The 15,226-nt window shown below is 38.9% G+C and overlaps 1 protein-coding gene and 1 pseudogene across 1 annotated transcript; both read left to right on the top strand.

Annotated features, from left to right (window-relative positions):
* The first annotated feature begins 607 nt into the window (after positions 1 to 607).
* On the top strand, positions 608 to 4,515 carry LOC146514702 (tripartite motif-containing protein 16-like; annotated as a pseudogene).
* A 555-nt stretch (positions 4,516 to 5,070) lies between these two features.
* Positions 5,071 to 14,844, top strand: LOC146514701 (E3 ubiquitin/ISG15 ligase TRIM25-like). Its single transcript, XM_085166104.1, has one exon. The coding sequence runs from the start codon at positions 5,106 to 5,108 to the stop codon at positions 6,225 to 6,227; it is 1,122 nt and encodes a 373-aa protein (XP_085022230.1). The 5' UTR covers positions 5,071 to 5,105; the 3' UTR covers positions 6,228 to 14,844.
* The last annotated feature ends 382 nt before the right edge of the window (positions 14,845 to 15,226 follow it).

Here is a 15,226-nt window from a genome sequence, read left to right as displayed (position 1 = left end):
TAGATGGCTAGCTAAGCCATATTTTTTATTGGTGGGAGTGTGATGGCCTACTGCTATTGTCACCTTTGTGTTTTGGGTTAGATTGTTAAAGTATCCAGCTGCACCCATAAGGTGGGAGTAACAGGAGTATATCATCTGTCACACACACTCTCTCTGGGAGGCTGTTTGCCAATATGTTTTTGTTACATGCCTCTTTTTACAACATATTGCACATACTTTTACAAGCATCCATGCTGGGCATTTCATACATAACCATACATACCATTACTCATTACCTCTATGGTTACATGCATTTATTCAATACAATCATTTTTTGAAAAGGATATTATTTAAGGAGGGAAATGTCCTCAGTTTCACCTTCATGAAATCTTTTGGTGGTTATTTACATTTGTATTCATATATTTGTCTTTAAAAGTTTACACAAGTAAACGGGAAAGTCACTTTTTATTCCTGCTTTAAAACATTTTAACGTAGAGCTTATTTAAAAATCCTTTAGCTTTGTTATTTTAGAATATTGTACAAAGATTTTTGGATAAAATACATGAACCAATTTGATAAATAAGAAGAGATTCATGCATGATCGCTTTTAAGTGCGAATAAAAACAAGATTGAAGGTTAATCTTGAATAAGCAATAAGTTATGGTCCATGAGCCTTTAATCTGTTTCTTTCACACACTCGTACTTTCACTCAGATCAGATGTTTCAGTTCAGACGGACACTGATCTTTGTAACGCAGGGAAATAAGCTTCCTGCTTTCCAAACAAACACTCCCACTCGGTCCACATGTTTCCTGTTCCTATACTTAGATCTACAAGTTTACAGATGGGTGTGACCAGCATGGTGTGCACGTAAACCCCATTCAGTGCATGTGAACAGAAGGAATGAGAGTCAGTTTTGTTTCTTTGTATGACAAAAGTGAAACTATTTCACAATCATAGTCTCTGACCGGTGAAATGGCGCAGGGAGGAACCCAGTGAAACCAGGACAAAGTCTGCTGTTCGATCTGTTTGGATCTCCTGAAGGATCCGGTGACTATTCCCCGTGGACACAGCTACTGTATGAACTGTATTCAAATCCACTGGGATAAAGAGGATCAGAAGGAAACCCACAGCTGTCCTCAGTGGAGACAGACCTTTGCACCGAGATCAGCTCTAGGGAAAAACACCATGTTGGGAGAGTCAGTGGAGGACCTGAAGAAGACTTCAGTCAGCGCTTCTTCTGAACCTGAAGATGTGAGCTGTGATGTCTGCACTGAGAGAAAGCTGAAAGCTGTCAAGTCCTGTCTGCAGTGTCGGGTATCTTACTGTGAGCAGCACCTCCAGCCTCACTATGAATCCTCTGCCTTTGAAAAACACAAGCTGGTGGACCCCTCCCAGAAGCTTGATGACCATGTCTGCTCTCATCACAGTGAAGCTATGAAGATTTTCTGCCGCACTGATCAGCAGTGGATCTGTTGTCTGTGCTCCAAGGTTGGACATAAAGGCCACGACACAGTCCCAGCTTCAACAGAAAGGAAAGAGAAACAGAGAGAGCTCGAGGTGAGTCAGCAAAACATCCAGCAGAGAATTAAAGAAAAGGAGAAAGACGTGAAGGTGCTTCAGCAGGAGGTGGAGGCAATCAATCAGTCGGCTGATAAAGCTGTGAGAGACAATGAGAGGGTCTTCGAGGATCTTGTTTCACTCATCAAAAAAAGAAGCTCCAATCTGAAGCAGCAGATCAGATCTAAGCAGAAAAATGAGTTGAACAGAGTCGGGGAGCTTCAGGAGAAGCTGCAGCAGGAGCTCGCTGAACTGAAGAGGAAAGGGACAGAACTGGAACAGCTGTCATGCACACAAGATCACATCCACTTCCTACACAGTTACCCTCTTCTGTCGTCTCTAAGTGAATCCACAAACTCGCCCAGTATCAATATTCACTCACCGTGTTACTTCGATGAAGTAACAGCAGCTGTATCAGAGGTCAGAAAGAAACTCGAGAATACTATTAAACTTGAGTGGACCAAGATCTCACTTAAAGTGACCAGTGTGGATTTTTTACTCCTACCGGAGCCAGAACCCAAGACCAGAGCTGACTTCTTGCAGTATTCACGTCAAATCACACTGGATCTAAACACTGCACACCCACAGCTGATATTATCTGAAGGCAACAGAGTAGCTAGATTGATGATAAAAAAACAGCTGTATCCTGATCATCCAGACAGATTCACTCAAAGACAGCAGGTTCTGAGCAGAGAGAGCCTGACTGGACGTTGCTACTGGGAGGTGGAGATGGGACCAGCTAGTGCTACAGTTGCAGTCACATACAAGGACATTAACAGAACAGGAGATGAAAGTGAATTTGGATGCAATGACAGATCTTGGGCTTTAGAAAATTCTGTTGAATTTATTCACAACAGCATGAGCAACACCATCTCGGGTCCTCGGTCTGCTAGAATTGGAGTGTACCTGGATCACAGTGCAGGTGTTCTGTCTTTCTACTGGATCTCTAAAACCATGACTCTCCTCCACAGAGTCCAGACCACATTCAGTCAGCCGCTCTATGCTGGACTCAGTGTTTATGGTTGTGGTAATTCTCTGAAATTGTGTGAACTCAAATAGATGGGCAGGAGAAAGAGTAACTGTGTCACCTACTGTCGTTTCTTATTGTAGATTTTACCAGGATAGAATAAAAGCTTTACACCATAATACTGTCAGCAGCTGGTTGCCATTCAAATGTTATTTTAAAAGTCTTAGTGTTGACATAATTTATTACAGCTATTGTCCACATATATAGCTGCAGAACCAGTCAAAGGTTGAATACAGTCATAGTGGGGAACACTATTTAATTTTTTTTTTTTTTTTAGTTATTTTCCATGTTTTATACCAGGAGTATAAAAAATGACCCCATTACTAACGAACAACATGTGGGGCTTTTTATGCCATACTGTGCAGAAAAGTATCCCTACTACCAAATATGCTACGTTTGGGATAAATCAAAAGTCCAGTAAGAGGAAAATGAAACCACAAATGAACCTTTATAGACACCCAATCAGTGATCAAGATGATTAGTAATTTCCCTTTAAACTATCTCTCTACCACCACTGATGTTCTGTTAGGAAATTTACTTGTTTAGAACAAATTTGCAGAAGCTTGTTTTATGTATTATTATTATAATTAAACTTGACCAAACCAATGATTGGTACTGTATCTGTTAGGGTGTTGGGGTTTACTTAATATCTGTGAATCAGGGTTTTGTTTCCTCATTTGTAAACTAACATTTGTTTGTGTTCATACTTACTCTTCTCCCCAGTGTTTCTTTTTCTGCTTTTGCTTTGCTGATCTGTGTTTCTTTTCTCCGTTCTAATTATTTCATATTTCATAAACCTTGCCTGTGGATTTCTGATTTGTCTACTCGGGACAATTTCCCTCTATTATTACTGTCTGCCTGGCTCTTATTGATTGATTTGCACTTGTGTTTTTCCTTGTTAGCCTATAACTTTTGGGCCTTTTTATCTTCTTAGTAATGCACATCATCTGAGTGCTGGAAATACTTATTCTTTTTGTTCTTTTCAGCCTTTTCTTCCACATTGGGTTCTCATTTTGCAAAAACATGGGGTACACCTGTACTACTACATTAAGATTGAGTAAATTAGATTTGCTCAATTTAATGTAACTTTAGGTTTTAAAGTTATTTGTTTGTGAAAATACTGCTGATGTAAATAATATACAGTGCACAGTTATTGTTGCTGTGGGAAACCTGACTAGGGATTTGGTTTTCTTTAACATAACAAAATTAACAAAATTTGTACTATTTGAATGCATATAATCCTTTTTCTGTTTGTGTTCCTGTTGATGTTCATTAAAGTGTTTCAAAAGGGTAAAAACTGTGAAGTTTTCAGCAGTGTCAGCAGGAGAGCAAATGTGCATCGGTAAGACCTGATTAACTTTGAAGCTGATTTAAGTAGTTAAAGGCATTAAATATGTACATTAAATGAATAAACATTTAGACAATTAGACAATTAGATGTTTTATCAGGTTCGTCCAGAGAGAAGAAAGTATCTTAATGCTGAAATAAAGGACGTGATTGACAATGGGACTGCAGAGCCATCTAGTTCTAGCTCAGTGTTTGCTTTCAGACTTTAGATAGTGAAGACTGACTTACATGTATGGAAGGTTGTCTCATTCAGGTAGAGGCTGTAAAGTCCATCAGTAAATTTGATTTATTGAATTCCTCAAATCTCATTGTTTACTAGAGTTTGGATTTACTGTATGAGTTATGAGTGTTATGATGCACCTGACTCAGCATGAACTATGACCTTTTATCTGACCTTTGAAGGAAATGTTAAAAGCCTTATGGTCCTGAGATTGATGTTAAATGACAAAATTCATGAATTCAGGAGATCACTAAAATCAGAGAAAGAGACAACAGTCTTGACATCTTCTTTGCTGTGAATAGAAACAGAGCTTGAGTTCAAAACCAGTCTTCTATAAACAAATCAAAAATACATCTAATATAACTTATACTTTTAAAGGCCACTTTGAAGAAGATATAACATTTAAAAGATGAAGTAAAATGTTAATATTTTGAAAATGAATGGATGCATAAATGAATTAATTAATTGTGTTGGTGAACAAAATTGCAGATTTTAAGTGAAAATAATGAATTGTGAGGTACAAGTGTACCTCACCCACACAATAACTGCTAGTTCTATAAGTTTGGAAGTGGCATCTGTTCAGTCATAAGACTAATCTTTAATCCTCTTTAACTCATGATACAATTAAATTGGTGCAGTTCAGTCACAGATACGCTAAGTTGCTAAGCTTATTGTGCTCTTACTCTCAAACACACACTCTTGACAAACTTTGACCTTTGTTTGATGATGAAGGAATTAGCCCCTTCCCCTTCATTCCTGTTATATAGAAAAGTCACTCCCGTTCATTTCAGGTGTTTTCTGTTCCTGCCCTGTTCACAGATCTGCAAGTTTACAGATGAGTGTAACCGGCATGCTGTGCTCTGACATGCCAGTCAGTGCATGTTAGAAGCTGAAAAGAAATAACTGCAGCTCAGCCTGTTTTTCTGGTAAGACGAAAGTGAAACTATTTCACAATCACATTCTCAGAGGTGAAATGGCGCAGCGAGGAGCCCAGATAAACCAGGACAAAGTCTGCTGTTCGATCTGTTTGGATTTCCTGAAGGATCCGGTAACTATTTCCTGTGGACACAACTACTGTATGAACTGTATTCAAATCCACTGGGATGAAGAGGATCGGAAGAACATCCACAGCTGTCCTCAGTGCAGACAGACATTTGCACCGAGGCCTGCTCTGGGGAAAAACACCATGTTGGCAGAATTCGTGGAGGACCTGAAGAAGACTGGACAAACTGCTCCTGCTAATCACCGCTATGCTGGACCTGAAGATGTGAGCTGTGATGTCTGCACTGAGAGAAAGCTAAAAGCTGTCAAGTCCTGTCTGCAGTGTCTGGTCTCTTACTGTGTGCAACACCTCCAGCCTCACTATGAATCCCCTGCCTTTAGGAAACACAAGCTGGTGGACCCCTCCCAGAAGCTTCAGGACAATATCTGCTCTCATCACAATGAAGCTATGAAGATTTTCTGTCACACTGATCAGCAGTGTATCTGTTATCTGTGCTCCATGGATGAACATAAAGGCCATGACACAGTTTCAGCTGCAAAAGAAATGAGTGAGAAGCAGAGAGAACTCGAGGTGTGTCAGGAGAAAATCCAGCAGAGAATTAAGGACCAAGTTAAACACATGCGGGTTCTTGAGCAGAAAATGAAGGCCATCAGTCAATCTGCAGATAAAGCTGTAAGGGACAGTGAGATGATCTTCACAGAGCTTATCTGCCTCCTAGAAAAAATAAGGTCTGATGTAAAGAAGCAGATCAGATCTACGCAAAAAAAGCAGGTGAATCGACTTACAGAGATTCAAGAGAAGTTGAAACAGGAGACTGTGTATCTGCAACAGAAGAAATCTGAGTTGGAACAACTCTGTCACATGCAGGATTACATCACCTTTCTACAAAAGTATCCCTCACAGTCAAGCTTGACTTTCAGTGAGAAGCCACCCAGCATCAGTATTCACCCTCTGTGTAACTTTGATGATGTGACAGCTTCTCTGTCAGAAATCAGGGAAAAGATGCAGAACATACTCAAAGGACAATGGACCAAGCTATCAGCAACAGTGAGTGAGTGTGATCAGTCACCGTCACAAAGAGTACACAACTAGAGAGGAATTCTTAAAATATTCACAACATATCACACTGGTTCCAAACACAGAAAGCAAGATTTTAATATCTTATAGCAAGAAAAAAGCAAGTACTACACAAACACAAAATTTTTGTATGAAAGTGGTCATGTTAGCACAATTAGAACATCCAGAAAGAAGAAAAATGTCTCATTTTTGTGTCCTAAGTAAAGAGCGTTTGACTGGCTGGTGTTACTGGGAGGTGACGTGGTCTGGGACTGTTGCAGTAGCAGTCACAAACACAAACAGACTACCAGTTTATGGATTTGGGAATGATAACACATCTTGGGCGCTATATAGTATAAGAGATAAATCTGAATTTAGACATGACAACATCAGAACTCACATCTCCACATGTCAGTCCTCCACTATTGGAGTGTATCTGGACCACAGTGCAGGTACTCTGTCCTTCTACAGTGTTTCTGACGACATGACTCTCCTCCACAGAGTGCAGGCCACATTCACTCAGCCGCTCTATGCAGGATTTTTTGTTGGTTATGGATTATCTGTAGTTGAACTCAAGTAGACAGCAGTCATTAGATGAGATTGTAAAGATTAGTTTCTTATTTTGGACTAATTAAGTTTTTTGTTAAACACACTCACTTGTGTCATCTTGAAGTTTATAAATTGGATGTAAACTGTAAAATATGATAACATAGAAACGTGATTTTCTAGTGCTAGCCCCCCTGCTCCACAGCTCTCCGTCTGTAATTAAAAATTTTACACTGATTAAAATTTACTGTCAAGAATGGGAAAGGGTATTTGTATACATCTTGGTTGGACTCAATTGAAATGACACTTCTAATCACTTTTATATACGCATTTCCTTTATTTAAGTTTCAAATATGATGGTGCCCTAAAATAAAAAGAGGTCTGAAAATTTCTGGTCAAACTGAAATGTAAACACAGGAATAACAAACTCCATAAATATGTGAATTTCATCCATCAGTCCATTCAGAGCTGCAAGGCTGTCACAGGGCAAGCAGTAGGGTACATCACCAATCACATGTATGACTGAGTTTTCATTTTAAATAGCATTCGAATTCTAACTATTGGAAGAAATAAAGGTAAAACATGTCTTCGTCATAGCCATCATGGAAGACACTGTGACCGATATCTGCAGTTATAAGTGAGATATGTGTTTTTGGTATCTTACATGATTTTGTTCATATTTCATTGATTTGTACATATATTTCTTTTGGCAAAGCAGTGTTTAAGGTTTATAAATGCATGTTTGTGTCTTGACCTGAGTGTAACCACTGAAATAAGCAGCAGCCTGCGTTTAAATAGAGCAGTACTGTTTGCACCCTCTTGATGTCACTGCATGACTGCATTTGTCTCTCTCAGCTTTGCTTTCATTATAATTCTCACTTCAGTGAAGAATCAGCGCCACCAGTGAGAACAGCCAACATTATTAATATTTTCACATTTATTACTGCATCTTTTGTGATTGAGAGGTTTAAAGATTTTAGTAGTACTACTACTAGTAGTAGTAGTAGTAGTTTAACTTTGCACAAGCTTTGACACGTTTGGTATATGTTTAACTACAACAATAATGTTATAAAATTATTCTTTCACAACATTTTCCAGTCACAATCACATTTTAATCTTAATTAAAATGAGAATTGCAATAGTGACAAACATAAAAACTGATGTTTTCTGGGGACACAAACTATTTATAAGACTTAGAAAACTTCAATGCTGTACTGCTGCATAGACATTTTCTGATTGTTTTCTTCATTTACTTATTCTGCTAATGTCTTTCAAACTAGAGTTGACTTTACTAATTTTATTTATCTACGTGTTAATATTATTACCATTATTGTTGTTGTTGTTGTTGTTGCTGTTACAGGATTCCTGCCTCCTTTTCATTCCAGTCTATGGTAAAAAACAAAAACACTTTTTTTAATGGTTCTGTTTCTGTTCATTATATGTTTTATATATCATTATATTGTCTCCTTTATCTTTTATCTATGACACATATTCCAAAATATTTTAATGTATACATTTTTATTTTCAGCAATTTTTAAGCAAAACTACAATTGTCTGTGTTCCTTTGGGTTTTAAGTATATGCCTGATGTTTTCGGCTGCAGTACACTGTAAGACATGATTGACTGCAAAACTTTAGCATGTTGTGATTAGAAAACTTAAATTAAAATTAAAATAATTACATTAAAATTAAAGCTTGTAATGTCAAAAAAATATGCATACTGAATATTTCCAGAGTCATAAATACAGCTCACCTCAGGAAGGCGCCAGTCACTAAAAAAACAAAACTAAAACTAAAACTAAAAATTGTAGGGGAAGTAGACTGACACATTTATGATAGCAGATATGCTATGCTTGTATCATCAATACAGTCAACTGACTGGCCTGAAACCTACATTTATTCAAGGGAAAAATAAGTGAAATACATAACAAAATGTGTAACTGATTTACAGCAAGGAATACAGAAAATGTTTTGCTGTAGACACACTGTGGAATGAGGTTAATCGTGACTGTAATGCTGCATTATGTGCATATTCTTTTATTACCACGATATGATAAATGCAGACTATGAAGTGCATTAAAAGCAGTATTACAGCTGTATGCCTGGTATATATTTTCAAAGAAACAATCTGTTCAACCAAACTTTAAATAAAGTTTTTAAAAAGAGCAACCGCAACACTAAGGCTTTGCTTTGGCCTTCAAAGGTATCAAATAAGTTGAGAGAGAAAAAGCAGCCATTCATGTCATTCATGTATGAATGACCAGGCTCCATCAGACTTTTAAAAGTTGAAATTTGATTCGATTCATCTCTACAACCAATCAAATTACCGCTGTAACTACGTCAACAGCATGTTAAATCATCTTTTTTTGGCCGCTATCTCTCAGTCTCTCTGTCAAATCTGCATCAGTTCCACATCAGAGGCCTCCAGGCGGACGCAGATAATGCTCTCCATATTTACAGTGGCAGGAGGATTGGGAGGTTTTTGACTAGATCCCATTTGTGTGAACCTATTAGTGCCGAGCGCTCTGAGCTCCCTCTGATACGCCTCTGAGATTAGGCAATGGTATTACTGTAAGAGGATCGACTCGCCTCGAGGTGAGGGCCGAATATACAGAGAGAGAGAGAGAGAGGAACACACACAAAGACGGGAACATGCTCACACAGATAGGACCACACACTCCCCAGGAAAAGAAAAAAAATCAGGATCTGGCAGTGAGAGCGGAAAAAAGAGAGGGAGGAACACACACACACATTTTAAAATAATGAACTGAAACCAAGGGCCCGCACCGATAACAAGGTGCATGATGATCCTCAATTTTAAGATGCTAAATTTCCAGTGATCACTCTCCTGAACACTGTTAGTGTGACTGAGCAACTATTTGGAGGAGATCTAACATGATTGTCTCAGTATCAACTAAATCTAATCAGTCACATGCACGCTGCAGGTTTAATCTGCAATTAAGCTTATGGCACTTTTAATATCCTAAAACTGAAATAAAGAAAATAAGACTGGCATATGTTTAAATCTTTACATAAAGGTTTGTATTTCTGTCAGGCATTAATTAGAACCCTTACCTTGTTTTGCTCGTTCTCGCCTTATTTACAACGTTTTGCAGTTTATTTTGTGGGGAACTAATACTATGTAAAAAAACAATACATCAAATGTACAAATGCTAAACAAACTCAGTCATACCCCAATTACACATCTACTGTAATTAGATACTGCATTCAGTATAATAAGATAAAAAAACTGCTAAACTACTATATTTACACATAGCAAGTTATATCATGATAATGAAGCAAAACACTGAACTCAAAAAACAAGGTACTTATCAAATCTTTTACATTGTTTTAATTCATCACGGCATCATTTGATGCTCATTAGAGAGGAAATTTTAATCTGAAGTCAAGCCACATGTTTCATTCTCTGAATGCTTTTGGAGTTGGAACAACTTCCTTTTAACTGTCTTGAAAACAGGTACTGACATACAATACTTGGCTACATGAAATACTACATGAAAGCATGGGGAATATGAAGAGTGAATCATTACCCGACCTCCTCCCTAGACCTAGATTTGGGCTACTAAGATTGGTCAGTGACATGACATTTCCAAACCTGTAGGGGGTGTAGGGTGCCAAGTACCTGACGTGATGTGGCTGAAGTCCCTGGTATGCTTTCTTAATGTGCAACAAATGTTTCTATAATGAATTAAAACAATTTAATTCTAGGGTTTTGTTATATTGATTTTTGGTTGTGGTTCTGATTTTGTTTTTCTATTCTCCCCAGTGTTTCCTCTGCGCCTGTGTTATATTGAGTGTGTCTTCTTGTCTCTGGGTTTAAGATGTGAATTTTAGTTGCTTCCTGTTTTATTTCAAAAGTTGTTTTACATCTTGTATCTTGTTTTGGGTTTTACTTCCTTTATGTCTGACTGGAAACACTTATGCTCACCTGATTTCTATCTAGATTTCCATCTAGCCACTGATAGATATTTGACTTTGTTTAAAGTGTTATTTTTTTCCCTCCTACTTTAGTTTTGCTCCTTATGTTGGTCTTTTGACTTTGCCACTGTTTCGATTTTGCTTATTTGCTTGGCAGAGTCTTGCATATGAGCCCCCCCCCCAACTATTAAAACCCAGAAACATAGTTAAAGGTTACAAGTAAAATATTACCATGATTTTTTTTTTTTACAAAAATCCACCTAAATGTTTTCAACTTTTAGCTTGGGATGAATAATTTTCTGATGCACCACTTTGTAGAAAACTGATGAAACATGTTGCATTGGAATCGAATTTGATAGCAGTGCAGATTCGCTGCAGTCATTTGCCCCGAGGTTCCTGCCTCCTATAGAAATATTTTGACTAGAATGTCCAGAAGCCCCTTGTGGGCTTGTGTGGTGAAACCAGTCTAACAACGCTATATTTTTTATTAGATCGAATATTTGGTCTACGATGTCCAGTGTTTGAAAATATTTGTTTAAAAATAATAAAGAAATGATAATTTCTAGTTTTGTCACATTTTTTACAAGGCATTGCACTGATTGTCAGTGTGACTGTTTTCACTGCTTTCACAGTCTGTTTACGATCCAGCACACCAGTTTATACGACTTTCTGCAGTGAATTGATGGGCCAAGGGCTACATGGTTATATTGGACACTGATAAAATGCCCACCTCCTCATCACGTATCCGTTATTTTATGCAAAGCCTGTAACTGTCGCATAAACTAGCTGCGATCCAGTGAAATAACAATCAAATATTAGCATAGAAAGACACATGGCTAGAGTAGCCAGAAGTTCATAAAGGAGCCACATTCTCTGTATGCGCTGATTAAAAAAAAGGTGCTCTTTGTGGTGATCAAAATGAAACAGCTAATCAAATATTGTTTTAAGTACCTAAACCAGGGGCTTGTAAAATATTTCATGACTCATTGCCTGCTTAGGAAGCAAGTATCGTTTCCGAGGTTGGCCTGGAGAAATGAACACATCTAACACTAGGTGGTTTCCTGCTCAAACTGCACGACTAAATCGCAGGGGTTAGAAGTTCATAGGTCACGATCACACGATCACGGGTCTCACACTATACGGCCCGATGCTCTGAGGGAACCTGAGAGCTCACACTGTGCGTCCATAACATGAAGCTTGTAACACAAAGTCTGTCTCTCCCTCTCTGTCTTTCACTCACACAGACACACACACCACCGCCATCAGCTTTGCTAAATTGCTAATGAAAAACATTGATCAGGCAGCTGCAATTGAGCAGCAATGTCCATCCAACTCTTTTCACGGTTGCTGCGGTTGCGATAATTTTGTGAGGCCACATCGAAAAGGCTCGGGTGAGCTTGCCAAAGTTATACAAGTTAGGCCTCCATCGCTTGTGTCCAGATCACACACTGCACCGCCGTGCTACTCCGTCTTTTTTACTTCCATTTCTGTGTTTGCATGTGCGCAGTGTGAGAAGTTGCGTTAAACTGGCTCGTGGCACTACTTCAACAGTGCGATACCCTCACGAGGGGCGACTAGGACTTCAAAAAGGTATGATTTTCTTGTGACTATACGATTGCTGATCAGGAGCTGGTCGTGAGGTGTTAATCGCTTCTCATTACCCCATGTATACTACATGATGCATAATACACGATTAAGGCGAAACTCAGGCCGATCCCCAAAATGGTCATGTGACTGAAAAATCTTCTCTAAATGAGCCAGAAATCATACAGTGTATGCTCAGCTTTACCCTCGGTCTTCATCACAGCATCAATTATGATTCCCACATTTGTTCCTCAGGTGCAGCCCAACATTTTTCCTTGCCCTTCACATCTTGTGGATTTACAATGTCACTCTCTGATTTATTTAAGGACTTACTACAGCATTAAAAGCATTCGGCTTCTAGTCTCCTGTATTTGGGTCCTAACTTTTACATGACACTCATCTGCATTAAACCTGCAGCCAGCTGCATCAATATCACGTTACTGTTACTGACAATCAGCCAGATAACTCGGATGTGTGGGCTTCGGCATTTTAACAGTGAAGCTGTCATACTAGACATTAAAGAGTGCATTAGGCACATTTTCAGAATTTTCTTCAACTTCCATACTCATTCTGTTTGTTAACAAATATTTTTATTAAAAGTTCATGCTTGTGGGTTACAGCAAGCATTTGTTACAACTTTTCTTTGTTTTGCCATCGATTCACCTCTATCTTGACATTGCATCCAGGTAATACCTGAAACCTGGAAATATGGTAACATCAGTGAAAAGTACTGAAAAAGAAATTAGCAAACAGGATATAAATAAGCCAAAATCTTATGTAAACTGCATTTTCAAAAAGCCACCCATGTTAAAAAGGAAATAAAAAATAACAGAAGCTTTCTAAGTCTCTTCTTTGTTATTATCAGTAGAAATTATAGTTAAAACTAAAATTCCACAAAATGCTACTACTACATGCTCACACTACATAATACTAGTATGGAGGATTTTTCCATGTGGTATCCTCAAGTGTGGATATCTCATTCAACACTCCCTCCTTTTAATTTTGGCTTTTCTGTGAGACGGTGAGAGACTGAGAATTTCAGTCAGGAAGAGGATGGTTGACGAGGAGGGAGTCACAGCCACCCACCTCACCCTCCACCCCACCAGCAAGAGGAGAGAGCAGCGTGTCATAATTTATGACTTAAAAAGCATGAATTTTTCAGCGCACAGTGGCAGGGATGGCACTTCATGTTTACGGCAATCATTTCCTTAGTGAATGATTCATGTGGATGTGGCGCTTATGAATCTTTCACGGAACAAACAGAAACACTGATGCTCAGAGCTTTAAACTCCTTCGTTGGTTGCTGCCTCAACAGCCAAACTGTGTCTGGGAATCGAAGAAATGGTGACATGAGCGTGGGAATGAAAACAAAAAAGACCCCGTTTCATCTTAAGGTTCTTGTATGCTTCTCTTTTTTTCTGAGCATATTTAAAAGACACTCTTCGATATTTTAGCACTCTTCGAAGGAAGCTTGTGACCATAGGTGACCGTGTCTCCCTCCGAATGCTGTCGAAGCTCTGCCAGAGGTGGGAGTTGAAGATCTCGTGGACCGGGGCCTCTGTCACTTTACGTTGTCTCGTCGTATACGTGTAGGCGCCTCAGGTCTGTCCAGCATTCTACTCTGCCACCTGATCCAACTCTAAAGTCAGGACCTGTTCCCCAACCAGCCGCCTGCAGGTGGTGTGCCCATGTCCCTTTTTTCAGGTTGTTCCCAGCAGGGCCCCATGGACTAAGGCCTGGCCACAAGGCACTCACCTTCAGGCACCCTCAGGCCTGGGCCCTGGTGACCCTATCCTGGGCAGGGTGAACTGTTCCCTAGATCTGTCACTCACACGGCTTTCTAAATTGCTCTTTGTCTGGTTCCTCACCCAGGACTAATTTGCCATGGAACACCCTACCAGGGTGCAAAAAACCCCATGACAACATAGCCCCTGGGATCCCTGGGACACACAGACCCATCTGCCATAATAAGGTATTGGATGACAGATGAAATATTTGTGTAGCTGATAAATTGCATTGCATACTATTTCATATTCTCTCACATAATTTTGTAGATCCTTCAAATAGCTATATCTCAAAATGAATTGTCTTATCTTATAAAAAAAATCCAAATCCAAAACAAGTACAAGGGCCCAAAAAGACTCACATTTAGTCCTCTAATGCTATACATCACTCAGCTGCAATAATCCAAGCTACTGTTAGCTTACAAAATTTAAAAAGTTATAAAATGTTTTGCAATATTTTTCTTTGTTTCTGATACGACTGTAACTTTAGGTTGCGCAGCTGAAAAAATCCTTTTATATAAAATCTAACACTATATTGTGCTCATCATATAGCACTGTACTATAGTGCTATATCAATAAGCAGAATATTAGCCATCTTTAAGATCTTTTGGATGCCTCTTTAAATATTTGCTACTCTGCAGTTCCTTTAACAGTCAGCAGATGCTTTTCCCTAGCTGAATGGGAAAAAATGGTGGCAACCTCAGGGGCTTTTAAAATAAGCCAAGAAGAAGTTCCAAAAAACTGTAGTTCCTCTGAAGCTGACTCTGAAAACAATTCTCCATAGACCTTTATAGTAAATATAAATCATTTTATAGCCTGGTACAAAAAGCAGTTTTTGTCTCTCTTAATGACTAATGTGGGAGGGTAATATTTTTTAACTCAGTTAGTATTATTATTGGCCCGGCCCCTTGAGTGGCAAGTGGTTGCCAATAGGCCTGCTAGCTGTCTGCTAGGCCTCACCTCTGCTAATTTAAAAAACTGGAACTCCCAGCAGCGTTTATGGTTTTGGTGCCTTTTCAAGCATTTTTAATGCATTTGTCTGACAGTGTTGCATGGACTGCAGCTTTCCCAAATGAGTAAAATTCTTTAATTTATTAGCCTGCTACTTAGCACTAATCAGCACGTACCCACAGAGACTATAGATGCACCTTGCTAACCCTGTTAGCTATCATTAGCTGATATT

The sequence above is a fragment of the Neolamprologus multifasciatus genome, chromosome 7 (assembly GCF_963576455.1).
Source record: "Neolamprologus multifasciatus chromosome 7, fNeoMul1.2, whole genome shotgun sequence".
Lineage (NCBI taxonomy): Eukaryota > Metazoa > Chordata > Actinopteri > Cichliformes > Cichlidae > Neolamprologus > Neolamprologus multifasciatus.
The sequence above is the reverse complement of the archived record's forward strand: the minus strand, read 5'-3'. Positions and strand labels throughout refer to the sequence as shown.

Coding starts and splice junctions, on each gene's coding strand:
- LOC146514701 (XM_085166104.1), top strand. CDS start 5,106: ATGGCGCAGCGAGGAGCCCAGATAAACCAGGACAAAGTCTGCTGTTCG.